This window comes from Sarcophilus harrisii, chromosome 3, assembly GCF_902635505.1.
Source record: "Sarcophilus harrisii chromosome 3, mSarHar1.11, whole genome shotgun sequence".
NCBI classification, from domain to species: domain Eukaryota; kingdom Metazoa; phylum Chordata; class Mammalia; order Dasyuromorphia; family Dasyuridae; genus Sarcophilus; species Sarcophilus harrisii.
This window is the reverse complement of record NC_045428.1, coordinates 599623010-599642135: the sequence shown is the minus strand read 5'-3', so window position 1 is coordinate 599642135 and position 19126 is coordinate 599623010. Positions and strand designations below refer to the sequence as shown.

At 45.3% G+C, this 19126-nt stretch overlaps 1 protein-coding gene across 1 annotated transcript; it reads right to left on the bottom strand.

Annotated features, from left to right (window-relative positions):
* Window positions 1–3513: 3513 nt before the first annotated feature.
* Window positions 3514–13369, bottom strand: LOC105749965 (zinc finger protein 69). Its single transcript, XM_012545835.3, has 4 exons — window positions 13007–13369; window positions 12673–12786; window positions 9097–9185; window positions 3514–3820 (listed from the first exon to the last, which is right to left on the bottom strand). The coding sequence occupies exons 2-4, from the start codon at window positions 12704–12706 to the stop codon at window positions 3680–3682; spliced, it is 264 nt and encodes an 87-aa protein (XP_012401289.1). The 5' UTR covers window positions 12707–12786; window positions 13007–13369; the 3' UTR covers window positions 3514–3679.
* Window positions 13370–19126: the final 5757 nt, after the last annotated feature.

Sequence of the window (19126 nt, the reverse complement as noted above, 5' to 3'; positions counted from 1 at the left end):
ATTTTCAGATGAAGAAATTAAAATCATCTATAGACATATGAAAAATGCTCTAAATCATTATTGGAGAAATGCAAATTAAAACAACTCTGAGGTATCACCTTATCCCTCTCAGATTGGCTAAGATAACAAAAAGAGATAATGATGTTGGAGGAGATGTGGGAAAACTGGGACATTTATGCATTGTTGGTAGAGTTGTGGATTGATCCAACCATTCTGGAGAGCAATTTGGAACTAGGCCCAAAGGATAAAGCATATCCTTTGATCCAGCAGTGTTTCTACTGGGCTTATATGCTAAAGAGATCATAAAGAGGGAAAAGGACCCACATGGGCAAACATGTTTGTGGCAGCCCTTTTTGTGGTAGCAAGGAATTGGAAAATGAATAGATGTCATCAATTTGGGAATTGTTCTATTAAAAACTGATGAATAGGCTGATTTTAGAAAGGTTTGGAAAGATTTACATGGCCTGATTCTGAGTGAAACAAGAACAACCAGGAAAATATTGTATATAGCAGGATTGTGCAATGATCACCTATGACAGACTTCTCAGCAGTTCAGAGATCCAAGGCAATCCCAATAAACTTTGGATGGAGAGAATCTTGCTGACAAGAGAAGATAGAAAACATTTCTGAACATTGCCTCCTATTGTTTCTGAGATACTGAGAAGAATAATTCTATGAAGGAAAGTTAGAAAGGCTTTTGCGAACTTTCAGATAAATGTTGCTTTTTCTTAAAAGATCCTGATACAATTTTAGTTAAAATGATCAGCTAAGTCTACAGCTTGAAGTGATGGATACTATAGTTGCCTTTAAGGAATAATGTGCAGAGGAACAGTTTAGTATCATAAAAACAGTCTGGTGGACAACTAGTCATGTCCAAGGAGGTCAAACATCACCAGCTTAGCTTAGCACTGGGAGTTTCTTTTCAACAAGATGGAATGCTCATTAAGGATTCTTATGGACAATTTTGAAGATAGAAAGGACAGAACACCAAAGTTTTATGTCTCCAGAGGGGAGTTGCACTGGCTACGTGTTTTCCTGACATGTATGTTTTATTACCCCGAGCCTATTAAGCATACGGCTATTTTCCCCACAAACATGATGTGCATTGGTAGGAGTGTGCTTAAGGTTTATGGGTAGAATATTGTGTAAATATTAAATGATTTACCCAGGGTCACACTGCTAGTGTCAGAGATCTGAACAAGTCAGAATCTAGGTCTGGCGCCATGTAATGCCCCAAATCTATTCTTTACAATATTGCTATTTCTCTATTTATGTACCACAATGCAATTAGCTCTTGCTCAAATGATGGCATCTGTTCTATTTCTATTTATTTACTACCATAAAAAGTAACACTATGAATATTTTGGAACTCATGGAGCTTTTCTGACCTCCACCTCTTTGAAATGTATGTTTACCTATTGCATGGGTGAGAGGGTCTCAGTATTTCCAAACTGCTTTCCAGAATTCCAGATACATTAGTGAACTTCTCTCCCTATAACCCTCCTAACAGTTCCCATTTCCACCTTTGACCATCTTTCCCAATTTTCTGGCTGTGGTATAAAACATCAGAGTTGTTTTCATTCCCATTTCTATTTTAATTAGCAAGTTGGCGTGATCTTTCCCATGGTTCTTAAATTTGCAAGTCATATTTTGAAAATTGTTCATATCCTTGATGTATCCCCTTCTCCAGGGGAAAGAAGATATGCAGAGGCTAAGGAAAAAAAATACTTGTGAAAGATGTATTATGTTGTGTTCCCAATGAGAGTGAGGGAAAGATCACAGAGTTGACATGGGATCAAAGAAAATTAGCTTGTTTACTCCTGCCAAGAGGAAGCAGCATCGTTAGGCACCCACACTGAGATTTTAGTGGATAATCTCTGGTCTGGATCAGTGATTAATTTTTTTGGTCTCAAGGAGTCTTTAAATTCTTAAAAATTATCAAGGATCCCCAAGTTTGTGTGCCTCATGTCTACTGATATTAGTGATTAAAACATATTCGCTTTAAAAATATTTATTATTAATTTTAAAAAGCAATAAACCCAATTACACTTGAACATAACAATTTTTATGGAAAATAGCTTTTTCAAGAGAAAAATAAAATTAGTGAGAAGAGTGGTACTGGTTTACATTTTGTCTGGCTTCATTCACAGCTGGATTCTCACATCCACTTCGTGGCTCACAAAGAGATATAGTTGGAGAAAGGGGTATTTTAAATAGGCGATTATGTTTTGCCTTGTGAACTCCCTGAAAGGATTTTGGCCACCCCAGAGATGAATGGTTGGACCACACTTTGGGAACCACTAATCTGAATAAGAACAAGTGGAGAACAGTACAAAAAAGTTATAAAAAACAAAGATTTTTTTCATTTGGGAACAGGAATCAAAAACATTTTGAAATCTTTGCATTGTATAAGTGTGTGGTTTGGCAAAAGCTACTGAAAACATTTTTTGAAGTTTTTAATGGATCACATCATATTCTGACAATTACAGACAACAGTAGTTTATTGATTTGTCTCAAGAATATTTTTGAAGTTACTATCATTATATTATGCTTTCAAATTATCACTCTCTTCTCTTTTTTATGTGTTTCTAAGAGAAACAGCCAAAGAATAAGTCACTATCCTGTTTCATACTATTTTCTATATTATTAATATGAATTTTAAAGTTAATTTCATTTGTAAATTAATGGATTTAATAAATTAATATTTGTTACTTTAAAATCTGTAGACTATTGTGTAGGTGAATAAAATGGCTTCTTTTTGCCGCTGAATAAGAGTAAAGCTCATCTTCTGCAGATTGGAAGAATTTTCAGGAAGATGAGAATAAAGATTGCATCCTGTTCTCATACACAATATTTTGAAAGCTCTTCACTCTATGTGGTTTGGAAATTATAAATATTCAAAATAACATCCACCATGAGAGTCTTACATCTTTATGGTTCCATGTTATGCTATGCCCTGAATATTTCTGGGTGAGAGTTCTGGCTGGAAGGAATACTGTGGATTCCCAGAGCCCATTTTTTTGGATATTTAAGGATTTGTATTTCAGTCATGGTGATTTGTTACCTGTTTATATAATGGGAATTTGTTACCCATTAGTATATGAAGGATAGAAAGCTTCCAGTGTTTTATTCCAGCCACCCGGTCATATCTTTCTAGGCAATTGGTAGATTTTTGCAACCTTATGTTACGCAGCTTCCAAATTTCATAATCTGTATCATTTAATAAGTTTAGGATGCTTAAAGACAACCTTTCTGTAAGGTAGCAATAACCAGGTCCTGAATTTTGTTGTTATTATTTTATTATCATTATTATGTGCATTTAAGAATAGCTCTACATATCAAGTAAAAATTCAGCTTAGCACCATATTAATAATATTAATTTTAATATAGAACCTAGTAAATGCCAAATCCTGTACTAAGTGTTTTACAAATATTATTTCATTTGATCCTCACAACTTCCCCAAGAGGTAGCTGCTATTACCATTTTACAGATGGGGAAAATGAGGCAAACAGATTAAGTGACTTGCCCAGGATTACACAATTTACACAATGTCTGAGCCATATTTGAACTCAGATCTTTCTGTCTCCAGACCTAGGCACCCTATCCACACTGTACCACCCAGCTATGTCCATTTAGACATCCCATGGTCTTCAGGAAGGAAAAATGATGTTCCTGAAGCTAGTTGTCCTTACCAAGGGAGACAAAGTTCTGATAGTTTTCCATCATCACCTCCCTGTACAAGTCCTTTTGGGCCGGCTTCAAGTGCCCCCACTCCTCATGGGTAAAGTTCACAGCCACATCCTGAAAAGTCACTGATTCCTGAGAAAATAAACACATTTCGACATTTTGTTCAACATGAAGCATGAGATACAAAATTAATATCTCTTCAGAGCATTAGAAGTTTAATAGCTCCCATTTCAAATATTTCTTTAAAATAATGTGTATTTTAATTTTTTAATTATATATATTTTTAAACTGAAATTTGCATCTCTCCTTCCTACCTGCCCCCATTAGAAAACAAGAGGGGAAAAAAACCTCCTGTTACAAACATATATAGATATCAAACCAATTTCTTTACTGGCCATGTCCAAAAACCAGATACTTTTCATTGAACTGAGTCCTTTCCCCTTTCTATCAGGAGGTGGGCAGTATATTCCATCATTAGCTTCTGGAATCATAGCCTGTCATTACACTGACAAGAGTTCCTAATTCTTTCAAACTGCCACATTTACCACAATGTATACGCTGTTTTAGTTCTGCTCACTTCCCTCTGCATCACACTTCGTACAAATCTTCCCAGTTTTCTCTGAATCAATCTCCATCATTTTTTTACATCCCTAGTTGGTGTTTTTTACTTAGGTCTAATTTCTCACCTAATCTCTATCCCTTAGGGATAGGGATAGGGATAGGGATAGGGCCGCAGGTGGAACAGTGGTTAGAGTGCAAGGCCTGATGTCAGGAAGACTCATTCATCTTCCTGAGTTCAAATCTAGCCTCAGACACATACTAGCTGTGGGATCCTGGGCAAGGGCAAGTTCTTCTTTGCTTGATGACACCTTTAATCCCTACTGGTCTTCCTCGAGTTCTTCACGGACTCATGTGCCTCTCCACAGCCTTCTAGGGGAGGGCAGTGTCCAATTTAAATTTGCAAAAAGAACTCCCCACTCTACTCCAAAGCATCCCTGCAGTGTGGTAGATGAGAAGGTCTCTGCCATGAGAAAGATCCTTGTGGATTCAAGGGAGCACTACCTGAGACTCCTGGACCCCACAGAAGTCTACCAAGAATATGGCTCCGGGACGAACTCCAAGGTGGACTCCTCCACTCAGTACTTGGAGACAGAGATCCGCAATATGTTTCAAAAGCTGCCTAATTCCTACATCATTCCTGTGCAATCTGAAGACCATATTCATTCTAGGACCTTGGGGAACATGGTGACTTCCATGATGAGAGGCAGTGTTATTTCCAGTTATTTCAGAAAAAGGCCATTTTGGACAGAACTATCTTACGCAGGTGTGTGAACATATTGCCTCCTCCTGTCATGCCCGTTGCTGTCAGGTCCCAGGTACGTGGACACAAACCACTTCCTTGGAGGCAGCTGGCGGAATGTATACCCCGTCATGCATTTTTCATCCCTTTGGAATTGTATTTCAGCCTTTATTTAAATTACTGATTGCTTAGACTGTGTAGTCATCACAGGAGCTCCTTGTTATAGTCGTAGAGCTTAATGCGGTCCCACTAGCCCCAAATAGAAGCGAGACCACCCCCACTGGCTTCTCTTTTCACCCATTTCTTTTCTAGGTTCCAGATCTCTCCCCAGCTAGGAGTAGGGCACCCCATTTCACCCCCCCACCACAAGGAAGGCTTCCGCTCTTCCCTCTACATTGGCTTGCTATCAAAGAGACCTGCCTGAAAAACCTAAATGTATATGAAAATATATGTATATAAATAAATATGTATAAATATAAAAATATATTATATATATAAATATTAAAAATATGTATGAAAAGAAACAAAGACTACAGCACGATATGATCAGAACAGGCCAAGTCTTGTAAAAAACTACACCGGATATTGAAATGTCTTAGTGCGGGTTTTAAACACAAATAAAAATGCACCAAGGTTTTTGAGATACCCTGGAAACACTCAGTCACAATAAAGAAAAGAGCAAAAAAGGATTATTTATTTAGCAGTCTGAGGAGTCCAAGGCCTCAGCATTTCATCCTTCAAGGCCCTTCTCCATGTCTTCCCATAAATCCCACACAGGCAGTCCCCCCGATGTATTCTCTACACCTCTTTCCATGGCACGGGCATCCCAGCAGACACAAGCTGTCCCCTCAATTATCCTTCCTTTCACCACATGACCAACGTGTCACATGTTTCTCTGTGATTTTTCTTAAGATTTTACAAATGCTTTAATCTCTTTAAATCAACATTTGCTGCAGCTCTCTAGGTAACCCGGAGCCCCATTGTCTGTCGGCTGAAACCTCTGGGGGACTGACTTGCATCCGTTAAACTTACTTTTAGGAACTGGCGACAGCCTGACATCTGATTACTTTTACCTGCCTCATTTTTCTAGATTAACAGCTTTTAAAGCCAGAACATATTGAAATCACCTTAATTTCTTTCTGTATCCTTTCATTTTTCTCCTTTTAATTTGGAACAGATGTTGAGCTTTGTTCTAACAAGTCAATGTTCTAACTAATCAGAAGGGAGATCTTGAAGTAAACCCCCAAATCCATATGCAGCTGTTTCCCATTTATGGATAATAATCTTTCCATTTTCATGACATCATTTGGGGCAAGCTGTGTCTGGAACCTTCCAATTTTTTTCCTTAAAGGAAATAGTCATGAAGCAAAGGCCTGAGAGCTGTGGGGTCCATCAGCCTGTGGCTCGACAGCCACACTTTCCAACATATTTCTTCAGCATCTTCCCCACTCTCACTTTTGCACTATTAAAATACACCCCCAAATCCTGGCCAGTGCTGATGGACTGATGATGGAGAGAGCCATCAGCACCCAACAGAGCACTAGGGGACTGAGGGAAAAATACCACAGAGTATTTTCACCACTTTGTTGTTTCCTTGCTTTTTGATTTCTCTCATTTTTTTTCCTTTTTTGATCTGATTTTTCTTGTGCATCAAGATATTTGTGGAAATAAGTATAAAAGAATTGCACAAGTTTAACATTTTCTATTAAGGAGGAAGTGGGGGAAGGGAGGGAGAAAAATATTTGGAGCACAAGGTTTTGCAAGGGTGAATGCTGAAAACGACCTATGCATGTGTTTTGAAAATAAAATGCTTTACCCTTTGACCCAGCATCCCAAAGAGATTTTAAAGAAGGGAAAGGGACCTGTATGTGCAAGAATGTTTGTGGCAGCTTTCTTTGTAGTGGCCAGAAACTGGAAACTGAGTGGATGCCCATCAATTGGAGAATGGCTGAATAAATTGTGGTCTATGAATGTTATGAAAAATTATTGTTTGGTAAGAAATGACCAGCAGGAGGATTTCAGAAAGGCCTGGAGAGACTTATATGAACTGATGCTGAGTGAAACAAGCAGGACCAGGAGATCATTATACACTTCAGTAAGACTATATGAGGATCAATTCTGATGGACATGGCCCTCTTCAACAATGAGATGAACCAAATCAGTTCTAATAGAGCAGTAATGAACTGAACCAGCTACACCCAGGGAAAGAACTCTGGGAGATGACAATGAACCACTACATAGAATTCCCAATCCCTCTATTTTTGCCCGCCTGCATTTTCATTTCCTTCACAGGCTAATTGTACACTATTTCAGAGTCCAACTCTTTTTATACAGTTAATTATCTATTTGGACATGTATTCTTATTTTACATTTAACTTATATTTTAACATATTTAACATGTATTGGTCAACCTGCCATCTAGGGGAGGGGGTGGGGGGAAGGAGAGAAAAAGTTGGAACAAAAGGATTTGCAACTGTAAATGCTGAAAAATTACCCATGCATATATCTTGTAAATAAAAAAAGAAAAAAAGAAAAGAAAATGCTTTTTTAAAAATTAAAAATAAAATGTGCAATAATTTAACCTGAAGAGTCACATTGAATGTTCCTCTTGCTCTTCTCCAGGAGACTTGATGGATTTCCCTTCTGCCATGAAGCCTCATAAAAACCACCCTGATCACTTTATTAAACTCATTCCTCACCAGAGCCACTGCTTGGATGCAGCGCTGCCCGGTGGACAGTGACAGACCCTCAAAAGCCAGGTCTACCAAGCGGTCTCTGACCCACACTGACCATGTGACCACGGCACGTGGCTGACTCTCCAGCTGCGAGGGATCCTGCAAATACTCTAAGCCAGAAGAGCTGGATTTGAGAGGGGGTAACAGAGAGACAGAGACAGAGATAGAAACAGAGACAGAGAAAAAGAGAGAAGAGACAGAGACAGAGAGAGAGACAGAGAGACAGGGGCAGAGGGAGAGAGAGAAGGGAAGTCTTATGCCAATAAATCTCTTCTTTGATATCTTGACCCTTCCTCTGGGCCATTCATCCGGTCTTGGTAGTGTTCCCCACCTGCCTAGGGAGCCACAGCATTTCTCAGGCAGACCTCCTGCTCATTCTCCTCCCAATTGTTTACTTGGGGCAGACATCCCGTGGTCTTCCCCTCCCTTTTTCTTTCTGTCAGGTGACAGGCCCTTCTTGGCCCCATGTCTTGCCAAGCCTTTCTCCTTGACAGACTCAGCTTAAGAAGCCTGAGTCTCCCCCTGCACCCAGACCCGTCTCCAGCCGTCCTGATCTCTCTGGCCGGGGAGGCAGGCGGCTCTGAGGGGGGAAGGGAGACTGGCGACCTTGTGCAGCCCTCCTGCCTCTTACAGAAAGAAAGACAAAAAGCTCCTTCCCCCTTTCCTACAGGCCCTGGGCTCCACCTGGGAGTGAGATTTTGGTCACGTCCACTGGGGCTGGACCTTTGTCCTGGGTCACGCTCTCACCTCCCCACCCCTGCTCCAGGTGACATTTCTCCCCCTTCCCCACCTCATTTGTCCCTCAGGGATGAAGACTTTGCTGGTGCAGGGGCCTGGCCTGGGCTGGGGGCACCCGAGCGCGGATCCCCCTTCCTCCTGCCTTCCACTGATCTGCCTTGTAGCACGTGGCTCGCTTAGTACAGGGAGCCCCGGAATCCTGATGGCTCAGGGAGGAGGGCCCCAAGGGCGGCATAAAGCCAGCGGGGAGTGTTCCAGTGGGTGAAGGAAGGAGGCTGGGCTGGGCCATGCCCGGAGAACCCTGCTCCCAGCCTGGGAAAGTCAAGCCGGAAGTCAGTGGGCCCAGAGCTCTCCTCGTGCTCTTGGATTCTCCTGAGGACAGATCCCTGGCAGGGCGGCTCAGAGGCCCCAGTCACTGTGTCGGAGCCGGGGGATGGCACGTCCCACTGTGGCTGACCGGACCCACATGGACAGATCGGACCCACAGAGCCCATGTGAACAACGGGGCGGACCCTGCACACCCCCATGGCCCCTGAGGCTGCTGAAGGCAGAGGAAAGGTAGAGGGATCAGGGGGGGAATGTGTCCATGGCTGGAAAATGGGACATCTCGGGAGATGCAAGAAAACATGACTCACCAAGGCCCCGGCTCTGAGGAGACCGGGCAGGACGCCCTCCCGCTGCTTTACCTCTCCTCCGGGGGAAAGGACGCGGTCCTGCAGACTCCCTGTGGGAAGAAGGAGGCGTTGGCAAGGAACCCATATGTGCCTTCTCACGCCACAACATGGGAGTCCCGCGCAGGAGCAGGAGAAGAGCCACAGGGAGCCCGGGAGCAGTACAACCCTAAACCACGGGTTACCCCGGCCATGCGCCCCCAGGGAAGGTTATCCGCCTGAGACCGGGGGAGGGGGTGTGAATACGGATACAGCGCTGGAGGTCTTGGCAGCTAGCAGCCTCAGATACGTGATAGCTTCACCACCACGCCGGGCACTTAACACAGCTTGCCTCAGTTTCCTTATCTGTAAAATGAGCAGGAGAAGGAAATGGGCAACTCTCCAGTCACTGCCAAGAGAGCCCTGAGGGGTCAGGTCTGCAGTTTGAATTCTCAGTCCTTCCCCTACATGTGGAACTGGCCCTTCTTCCATCCCCCTTATCTGTTTGGAATCCTCATTTCACCCCGGGATCAGCAAGAAGATAATTCAAAAAAAAAAGAGAGGCTGAATTGCAGAGATCACTGATGATGGGACCTGTGTTATACTGGACGTGGAATCGGGAAGACTGGAGTTCAAATTCTGCCTAGGACATACTGGTAAGTCCTAGCCTCCCTCTGACTCAGTTTCCTTCTCTGTAAAGTGAGGGTAATAATGGCACTAAATCCCAAGGGGATGATCCCTCTGACTCAGTTTCCTTTTCTGTAAAGTGAGGGTAACAATGGCACTAAATCCCAAGGGGATGGTCCCTCTGACTCAGTTTCCTTTTCTGTAAAGTGAGGGTAACAATGGCACTAAATCCCAAGGGGATGGTCCCTCTGACTCAGTTTCCTTTTCTGTAAAGTGAGGGTAATAATGGCACTAAATCCCAAGGGGATGGTCCCTCTGACTCAGTTTCCTTTTCTATAAAGTGAGGGTAATAATGGCACTAAATCCCAAGGGGATGGTCCCTCTGACTCAGTTTCCTTTTCTGTAAAGTGAGGGTAATAATGGCACTAAATCCCAAGGGGATGGTCCCTCTGACTCAGTTTCCTTTTCTTTAAAGTGAGGGTAATAATGGCACTAAATCCCAAGGGGATGGTCCCTCTGACTCAGTTTCCTTTTCTGTAAAGTGAGGGTAATAATGGCACTAAATCCCAAGAGGATGGTCCCTCTGACTCAGTTTCCTTTTCTCTAAAGTGAGAGTAATGATGGCACTAAATCCCAAGAGGATGGTCCTTCTGATCAGTTTCCTTTTCTTTAAATGAGGACACCAAACTCCCATGGTGATGGTGGAGGTCAAATGAGATATAGGACAAATACACGGCCAACCATCCAGCATGATATGCCAGTTTTTATGACTGGATGCTTCTTTCTGCCCGCCACCTGCCTTCAAATTCAGACTAAGTGGCTGTTGGAGGAAGCCCAGAATAACTGATTGTTATCCGAGCCAGAGGCTGGGGGCTGGCGTATCAGATGGCAGTGCCCGCTGTACCAGCCAGCATCCCTTGGGTGGGCCAAGGGCGTGTCTGAGAGAAATCAACCTGAGGCCAGGACTGCCAACGGATGACCCCAGAGCTGGCTCCCCGCCCGCTCTACCCCAGTCCTTCTCCTGCTTCCTCCTGGCTTGCAGAATGGATCCTTTCCTTTGACACGGAGATGGCACCAGTGCTTCAAATCATTCCTCCTCCTGCCCCTCCCAGAGAGAGAAGGCCGGTTGTGGAGGGGGACTGGAGGTGATGATTGGGCAAGTACTCTAAGGAGGCGACCGGGTCTTCTCTTCCATTTTGTTCTACTTAATAATCCTTGGGACTGGAAAATTGATCAGCAGAGTGATACAGGTATGGAGGGTCTGCCTTGGGAAGAGGATGGAGAATGTCGAGCAGGGACCCAGCCCCTTTTCTGTATTTGGTGGATGAGGAAACAAAGGATCCCTCCTCAAAACAATGGCTGGATCCACAAAATAAAAAAGGGAAATAATTTATGTCGATAATAGTTATCAAATTTTTTTAAAAAACAAGTTCATAGACCCAAGTTAGGATGCCCTGCTTGGAGAGCCCCAGATTGTCTGGTTTTTTATATCCCCCAAATTAATTCTGCACCAGCTCTGTGCTGGGCCCCAAAGGCAGCAGGAGGAACAGTGCCCACCTGGAAGGGGCCCAGGGGCCAGCATGGACTCCAGCCCAGAGAGCCCTGCCCCCAAATGGGCAGCTCTCATCCAGGTCAGCAGCATCCTGGGGGATCCCCTGCACACAGAGGGTCAGGGCAGCTTCCTTCTGACTCAGGCCAGGGTCACTGCCATTCTCTTGGGACCCGACTCTCAACAGATGGAGATCAGGAGAGACCTCTCATGGCCAGCATCTGGCCAAAGCCCTCGTGGAGACCAGGGGCAGCGTCCCGGGGAACGGAAAACAGCCTGACCGATGGGAGAAGGAACAGCGCCAAGTGTGGAGCGGGACCGAGGTCCACCCAGCTGTCATGTGCCCAGTGTTTGTGTCCCAGACTGCTTCAACAGGCAGGGGACTGTTACGGACCCCTCCCCACAAAGGAGGGCAAAAGGACGCAATAGGAGCAAGGGGGAGGACGCTGGGAGGTCTGCAAAGTGCGTTACAAACAGCTCGCTGAGACGGGCAGCTCGGGGTGCTGGGTCAGGAGGCCCCGAATCCAAAAGAACAAGGTTTCTGACCGGGTTAAGAACCCCATCCCAGCAGGAGGTCTCAGGGGAGCACCCCAGCTTCTGCCCGGGGCTCTAGAGTTTGTCACAGCTGCCTCATCAACTCTCTGGAAGACCCAGAGCTGGGAGAGAAGCAGCATTCTGGAGGAGAAGACCCAGAGTTACGAAGGCTTCGGCATTCTGGCACAACGGCCAAAACAAGGAAGAGTAAATTACATCGGGAAAGATGGAGTCCCACAAATGAAGTTGTCTTGCTCTTAGTGATGACTTAAGTGCTAGAGGAGGGAGAATGGCAACTCACAAGAAAAGCTGAGGGTCTTAGGGGCCCACAAGCCCAGCACCGGAAGCAGCCAGAAAGAAGCTGCTCCATTCCTGGGTTTCACCACTTGCCTCCCAGTAATAGACCCTCCTCTGACATCCCCCCAAGGCAGCCTCTCCTCCAAGATCTGAGGGCAGGAAACGCCGGTCCTGCAGCAGCTCCGCCACTATTGGGAACAGGTGGCCTCCCTGGCGCCTCCCCCTCCCATCCCCCCACCCCTGAACCCCGCGTTGGGGAGCGGTTTGAGGGGGCAGGGTTCAGGGGCACCACCTGCTCCCCGCTCCTGGGAGCTCTGCTCCTCCCAGGGGAGGGGCCCCGGGGTACCCCTGGAGACCACCGGGCCAAGCCCCGCAGCAGGAGCCCCCCTTCCACGCCGGGCTCCCCCAGCCTCTGCAGGAAGGGCTTCCGGGGGCCGGTGAGCAGGTGCCCTCAGGGTCAGAGCTCCGCCCGTGAGTGAGGGGCCCAGGGGGGCGGAGGGAAGGCCCAGAGGGCGTCGGAGGCGGGGCCCACGGCTGCCCCCTGACCTCCTCACCTCTGTCCTCCAGCATGGGGTCCAAGGCCTCCATGGTCTCCCGGCGTCCTCCGGGCTCCCCTGGCCAGTGGCTCGGGCATCACGGGGCCATCGGCAGCTCCTGCTCCTCAGCTCCTGCAGGGGAAGGGTCAGGCAGGTCAGAGGGCCAGGGGCGGGACGGCTCTGCCCCTCCCCCGGGGACAGCTTCTGCCGGGAAAGGGGAGGGGCCCGGGGACTGTGCGGGGGACCCGCGGGGGCGGGGAAGGCAGGGATTCAGGGGGGCCCCCTCGGCGCGCCCCCAGCCCGCCCCGCCCGGGCTTCTGCCTCGCGTGAGCACACACGGACACCTGCACACCTGCGCGCCCGCAATCCAGTGCGCCCCAGTCTTCTTGCTCCCACGCTCATGCGCGCACACGCAGGGGTCTCCCGCTCCGCTGGGTCAGCTCGTACCCTGCGCGTGTCCGTGGCTGTAGCAGGTTCTTTCTCCGCACCACAATCCTCCCAGCTACCCCATTCACCAGCCCCGCCCCCTCCCCCCCAAGCTCCTAAAGCAATCAAGGACCAAAAAAGCCCTACATCCTAGAAGAGCCGCGCCTGCGCACAGGGTGCGCCGGGAACTACAGTTCCCACAGTCCTTTGGGCCCCAAGAAAAGAAGCGCCATGTGACCTGTGCCATGCGTGCACCTGTGTGATGTTTGTTTCCTTGCGGGGGATTCTGGGAAATGGAGTCCCCGGGGCTTGTTGAGTCCCTTGTGTTCCCTCATCCCAAGGCCTTCTTTCCTGAGCAGGTGCTTTGGGCGTGGCTCATCCTGCCCGCTGCCCCTACTGCTCAGCCCGGGCCACCACTTCCTGGGCCGTGCTCCCGGAGTCCTCCCGCAGTCATCCCATTATAGTTAACACTCATAACCTGGCCTGAGGATACCCAGCCGACAGGGTCCCGGGGCTCCGGGCTTCCCCCTTTACGCCAGATGAAATTAATATTTATAAATATTTATATTATATAAATATTTAATATATTAATTTAATCATTAATTGATTTAATTATTAGTTTTATTAATATATGTAAATAATAAATTAATATATTAAATAATATAGTTATATGATTGTATTAATAAATAAATTAACTAAATAAATAAATATAAATATTTATAAATATTACTTTATAAGGATCTTCAACAGGGGACAGGTCACAACGAATTAAATCCAGTTGGGGTCAGCATCTCAATTCCAGCTCCCCGCTTCTACCCCACCCCAATCCTGTCTTAGTGCAGACAGGGGAGTCGGAGCATTAGCAGCTCCTGGGCAAGAAGTGTCAATGCACAAGCGGTTCCAAGAAAGAAGCCTTAAAGCCAAGACTCCGAGACCTAAGAATCCCGGGTTCCAAACTGTGGTTACTTAACTCCATCCATTCCCCTGTAAAGAGCCTTTCATCTTTCAAAACCATACCGCCCACAAGGAAATCTAGAAAGTCTCTGTAGAGCAGAGAAAATATTTCTTAGAGATCCCATGCTCACCTGCTTAGCCCAAGAAAGTTTTAAAGGAATGCACAAAGAGGTGAATTATGACTAACTAGCATCCTGCAGAGCTCTGGAGAAAACCCCCCACTTTCAGGGACAGACCCCAACACACTATGGTCACCAACCCTGATCCTGAACCTCCAGGGAAGCCGCAGTTCTAGTCATGCATTTCATTTCAAATTGAGTTCCCAGTGTTCCCTGGGAAGCTCCAAAACTTTGAAAAGGGATCCCAAAGTCCCCTTCAGTAATTGCTTGATGTGGCCTTCAAGGTTTTTAATAACAGCAGCAGGGCACAGGTGGAGGAGAAGGAGCAGAGGATTAGACAGAAGGTTCAGGCTTTAACCACTGCGCACAGTGGTGGCAGAACCATGGCTCCTATCTCACTAGCTCTTGCTTTAGATGTAAAAAAAAAAAAAATGGACACTGGTCCTGAAACTGTCCTCTTGTTGAGGTTGGGAAGGGACTCCAAAAAACTGGAAGTCACAGACCAGTGTCATGAGAAGTCTCAGAACTTGCAGCCTTGAATCCCTATCCAAGTCAAGGGGCGAAGTTTATTGTAATTGTAATGTCAAATGAATGTCTAAATTCCAAGAGAATTTAGCAAAGCCAGGAGACTTTAGTCATTGACAGACAAGATTGTTAGAACAATAACTAAGGTTGTCTCTAAGTTAGAGAGTCTCAGGATCACTAATATAGCTTCCCTAAAGTCTAAGGGAAGAAATATTATTATATTCCTCAGCAGGGGGCCTCAGGATCACAGATTCCAAAGCCAGAAGATTTAGAATCACTGACAGATTGTTAGAACAGAAGCCCCTAAAGTCAAGGGACCTTAAAATTATTTCTGCCTCCCCTAGAAGCTATCTTATATCATTTCCCCTCTCAAGCACTTTGCGCCCCAAATTCATTTGGGACAAAGGGATAGAGATCTCATTTTCTGAAGCTGCTTCATGCTGATAAGGGATGTACAGCTGTCCCTGCCTAAAGGGAGCCACTGAGGAAAGGAGGCACAAGACTTGAAGATGGCAGCAGCAACATCTGGGGGATGCTGAGTGTCAGAATCAGATAATCGATGATTTTCAGGGTGAATAAATAGTGGAAGTTCTTAGCTTGGGGCCTGGAGGAAACAAATCTACCAGTAGGAATGGTAGTTCTCAGGAGGTTATTAAGATGCTTCAAGGAAGGGAGTGTAGAAGCATTATGGGTGAGTTTTCCAGAATAATTTTGGAATGGAGATCCCCCAGTTATTATGTGGGTAAGAGATCCTTTATGGCAAGAAAAGAGTGGGTAGTCAGGTTAAAATTATTCCCCTGGGAGGAGAGCTAGTACAAATGGGATGGCATCCAGGTGGAGATGGTGACTTTTGGGGATGGGGTCTTTGCAAATAATGCATGAGGGCACATATATGGGCTGCCTTGAGGATGCTGAGGGCACACCCAACCATCCTGAGTGTCCCCACTGCCCACAGAGTTCCTTAGTCTGACTAAGAAGTTATCTCCCCCCACCAGTGGGGAGCTCTCTGTGAGAGCTGGAGAGAGAATACTAAGACCAAAGCTCTCATCCTCAGAGTGTTGTTAAAGGTACCCCTGGAAAAGTGGGAAATCACAAGAAAAAGCAGGGACATGAATATAATAGCCCCAAAACGGGTCCTTCAGGCTTCAGCCTAACAGCACACACATGACAGGATAAAGCATCTTTAGCTCTGTTTGACAACCACTCCTGAGAGCCATACTCAGGAATAATCAGGTGGGAAACAAAGAAACAGAACTTGAGCGGAAGCTAAGGTTGACCTCCCAGCTCTTGCCCAGATAAGACATCCACCTGTGACAATTCAGGAAAGTATTCTTCTAAGTAACCTATGGCATTTCTCTCCAATGGTGGGTTACTGACAATGATCAGGCAATCAAATTCAAAACTCAAAACAATAGCAGTTACAGGCCCAAGAGATCTTCTCTCTAATAGCAAATTCTACTAATCACAGCTTGGGGCTAGAGACCTTATTTTAAAAGTTTACCAGGATTTGCACACGTGAGATTTTTCTTTAATGTGTTTTATATGTTTAAACATATCCTGGTGCAAAGGATCAATCATTAAACAAGCTTAGTAAATACATTCCTTGTTTAGAAATGATAAATCCTAAACAGGCTCAGTTCTCAGGGCTGATGACCCTGCTTACCTGATGGTTCCAAGAAAACTGGCAAGCTCACAAAGGAAGGGGAGTTGACATAGACCCCAGGGAAGGGGCTGAGCTTGCTGTTGCCCTCCCCAATTATTCTTAGTGTTTTCATGGGCTGTGCTGTTTGATACTTCTCCTCAGTCTGTGGAGGGGGAAAAAGGCATTGTACACCTCAAATTTGGAGGTGAACTGAGAAGCTTTCACCTCATCCCTCTTGTTTGGCAAATAGTAATTACCAACTTTAGGTTTAACCTGATGGCAATAATGCCAAAAAACTTAGTTAACAATTTTAGAATTTTCCTAAGTAATAGCCTAATAGTTTTAACTGTGATTTTTATTACCTTAAATAAGTTTTCCCTTTTGTTTTAGGGTGGAAACAACGATTCTTAAAATTGAGAGAACAGATTTTAAAACGGACTTCACTTTAGTTAAGATTCCCCAGATTTTCATTAAATGTTCTAGACAAATTGAATTGCCATTTGATTATTTTCTAATTCATGCAAATAATTTCTCTTTTTTGTTGTTTTTTTTTATTTTTTATTTTTTTTTTTTAATTTCTCTTTTATGAGCCAGGAAAAGGGTTTAGGTGCCAGTTTTTACTGACAGGGCCCTTGGAAGTGTGCCTCTAGATAACTTAAAAGCAGGCTGTTTGTAGTAATAGCAAACTGCTTTTCTGTTTTCCTAAAGTTCTCAAACACTCCTATTAACACTGTTAGTGCAAATATCCCTTTAGTGGGCTTTAATTAGAAATTTATCTGTTGGTCACATATAAAAAAACCCCATCAAGTTATCAAATAGGAAGCAATAGATCCAAAAAAGCAGTTAACATTCATGTAGCATGTTTTATGCTAAGCACTTTTGCAATCATATGATCTTCACAACAACAACTATCATTCCTCTTTATAAATCAGAAAACTAGGCAGAGATAAAATAATTTGCCATAAATTACAGAGCTAATACATTTCCTCAACTGAAACAGAGAATGGTGGACTTACCAAATGCAGAGGCTGACTGGCTTTCTCACCTCACACTGCCATGGTGGGTGCTGCCAGGAGCACACAGATCCTTCCCAGGCAGTTGCTGGACAAAACCTGCTGAAGGCTGGGGTGACTGGTGCTAGGATCTCCCTGATACCAGGCCCTCCTTCTTGATTTTCCTGACTTTAGCTCACTCCTATAAGGAAGTCCTCCTGTATTTTCCCCAGCTCCCGAGACCTGACCTAAACGATTCCCCTCTTCTCAATTCTGATGCTCTCTGGCTTGCTGATGGCTCCTTTTGTGCTTAATGGAACTCTCTGGTTACTCTGGTGTTTCCTTCCATGAGACCACCAAGTTGGGCCTCCTCGGCCCCTTTGTTTCAGCCCACCAGGCTGACTCCCCTTATATTGAGAAAGGATAAATGTCTCAATCTCTATACTAATTCTAAAAATGTTTCCCATATGCTCTATGCTCACGAGGATATTTGTTTTGTTTGTTTGTTTGTTTGTTTGCTGGGGCAATTGGGATTAAGTGATTCACCCAGGGTCACACAACTAGGAAGTGTTAAGTGAGATTAGATTTGAACTCAGGTTCTCCTGACTTCAGGGCTGGTGCTCTACCTACTGTACTATCTAGCTGCCCCTTATGAGGATATAGCCCTCAAATCATGGACCGCCTCTCCTTTGTCCATCTCCCTCCTCAGATACTCAAATTGTGAAGCAGCGAAAAACAGCCACCCTCATGGTGGCAAGTCTGTAAGGGCCTTTCACACCTCCCTCCCAGCTTGTAAACTCAAAATTGCCTTTCCTGGGTCTAAGACACCTACCTCCTATTGGGATTCCCTTATATTCTCCCCAATCTCCCCAGGAGTCTCACTCATTTTGCTTTCTGGAAAATCCCAAAGATGGGACCAATCTCTTCACAACTTTATGCCGGCATCGACTCTTCCCAAACCCAACCCCCACTATAGATAGTGCAGGCACAACCGGTTCAGGCCTCCCAACCTGAAGTCACCATTTTTAAAGGAACCTTAAATGAGTGTTCAGCGCCTCAGCTGCTGAGAAAGGCAGATCCAGTCAGATAAGTACCATGCTCTCCTTACCCAGTGCACTCAGGGTAAGTGCTCCTATCTGCTTAATACTATCTTTTTTTTTTTTTTTTTTTTTTTTTTTTTTTAAATTTAATAGCCTTTTATTTACAGGATATATGCGTGGGTAACTTTACAGCATTGACAATTGCCAAACCTCTTGTTCATGTTTTTCACCTCTTACCCCCCACCCCCTCCCCCGACCTAATTTATGCTTCTTCTCCCATTTACTGACTGGCCCGAAATTTCATTTACCCTCAACAATAACTCTGGGACGTAGAGGCTACAATTGGGGAAACGGAGGCAGGCAGGGTTATAGGGACTTTCCAAGGGTTACACGGGGGCGTCTGAGGTCATATTTAAACTTGGGTCTTCCGGACTTCCGGACTTCCTGACTCGCTGCTTTATCTCTTACACCCATTAAAAAAAATTGGCAAATACTGGGAGTCAAGAGGAGTTCCCGGTAATTTACACAACAAAAACCGTAATTTACAAAACAAATAAAGGAACCAGGCCTGAGATTAAAGTTAAAGATGGACAAGCTGGCGAGCGAATCAGGAGCCGCGTCCTTGTACGGGGTGGGAAGGTCCGAAGGCATCCCAGCCAATCAAGAGCCAACGAGCGAGGGGGGCGGGGTCAGGTGGTTTGTGCGGGTCTCTCTCACGGGACTTCCCTTCTGGGTTTGACCAGCCCTCCCGAGGAGGAGGTGACCGTGGTAGCG

Excerpts from the sequence above, each read along its gene's own strand:
- LOC105749965 (XM_012545835.3), bottom strand. The coding sequence starts at position 12,706 with ATGGAGGCCTTGGACCCCATGCTGGAGGACAGAG. Across the intron at positions 9,186-12,672 it reads CCCCATGCTGGAGGACAGAG|GGAGTCTGCAGGACCGCGTC; the intron begins GTGAGGAGGTCA and ends TTCTTCCCACAG. Across the intron at positions 3,821-9,096 it reads TCCTCAGAGCCGGGGCCTTG|GAATCAGTGACTTTTCAGGA; the intron begins GTGAGTCATGTT and ends TTATTTTCTCAG.